Source organism: Pyxicephalus adspersus, chromosome 9, assembly GCF_032062135.1.
Source record: "Pyxicephalus adspersus chromosome 9, UCB_Pads_2.0, whole genome shotgun sequence".
NCBI classification, from domain to species: Eukaryota; Metazoa; Chordata; class Amphibia; order Anura; family Pyxicephalidae; genus Pyxicephalus; species Pyxicephalus adspersus.
Genome location: NC_092866.1, coordinates 21,164,720 through 21,166,098, shown reverse-complemented (window position 1 = coordinate 21,166,098; position 1,379 = coordinate 21,164,720). Strand labels below are relative to the sequence as shown.

The 1,379-nt window shown below is 36.5% G+C and overlaps 1 protein-coding gene across 1 annotated transcript in view; it reads left to right on the top strand.

Annotated features, from left to right (window-relative positions):
- HSD11B2 (hydroxysteroid 11-beta dehydrogenase 2) overlaps positions 1 to 1,379 on the top strand; it is a 30,562-nt gene that overhangs the window by 20,985 nt on the left and 8,198 nt on the right. The window contains exon 4 of the mRNA XM_072422903.1: positions 936 to 1,073. Coding sequence (XP_072279004.1) covers positions 936 to 1,073 — 138 coding nt within the window. The remainder of the gene's footprint in view (positions 1 to 935; positions 1,074 to 1,379) is intronic.

The following is a 1,379-nucleotide window of genomic DNA, read 5'->3' as shown; positions in this document are numbered from 1 at the left end:
GTAAACTTTATTTTGTCATAAAAAGCCGTCTCTTGTTCCCTCTTTACTTATTAATAAAGAAATGGCAATGTACACAGTAGAGTAAATGAAGCTACCTTGACTACCATGACATGGGTACAAATCTCATCACATTTTAGAAACCGTTCATCTAGAAAAATCTAAATGTTCACAAGTGTTTCGTTCCAAGTATATAATTAAACCGCAGTGTCAGTTTGTGTCCTCACACCCATTTAAGCTGTTCTATTCAGCTGTCACATTATCGGCCCTGTGCCTATTACAAGCTATGAAAATGTTTGTTAAAAGCTCGCTCATTGTGTTCCTTTTCAGCAGCAATGTCTTGGTTTCCGGGCTGTACAGCTGGTCTCATGAATTTGTGTTGACTGAGAACTATGTGGTCTGTTACAACATAATAATGAGTACCCATAAATGGACAGAGGTGCACAACAACACTGATAAGCATTACATGGTTTCATTATGCTATTAGGATAAACACCTGTATGCAGGTGGACAAAGATTGTTTTTATTTTTTGGCAAGATAAAATGAAATGTAGGAGAAAAAAACATGATTTTAATTCCTTTGTAGTTTAGTTGAAGGAATTATCAGTATATTTTAAACTCAAGTGGGTCCTACAAGTTAAGGAAAAGCAAATATTTTGTCCAGTTTAATCAGTCAAATTGCTTATTTTGCTCCAGCAGCATATCTAGTTGAATAATCTATGTGAAACCTTTTTCAAAAATTCAACATTGCTACCTTTGGACGTGTGTATGTATATATGTGTGTGTATGTGTGTGTGTGTGTGTATGTATGTATGTGTGTGTAATATATATACATACATACATACATACATACATACATACATAAATACATTTATTTTACCAGCAATGGACTGGGCAGTGGATACTGTTTAACAAAACACAATCTATTCTTTTGACAGGTGAGCATTCATTTCCATTTCTGGCAGCGTATGGATCTTCCAAAGCTGCACTGAGTCGAGTAATGGACACCTTTCGCCATGAGCTGATGCCTTGGGGAGTTAAAGTCAGTGTGATCCAGCCAGGATCCTACAAAACTGGTTTGTAACAATTAGGATTTCATAATCTAACCCACAAACTGTTCTTTCACCTTGCATTCAGCACATAAGTGACATTTGTGTTCTTTAATGGCTCTATTCATGATCTGAACACACAGCTGGAATACATGTAAAGAAAGGAGACTACCATTTTAAAAATACTGGTAGCCTGTCTATGGGCCTGATTTATTAAAGCTCTCCAAGACTGGAGAAGATAAACCTTCATCAGTGAATTTGGGTGATCCAGTAAACCTGAAATGGATCTGGTCCAAGACTACTAAAATGCTGCTACCAAATGACTTGGGGAAT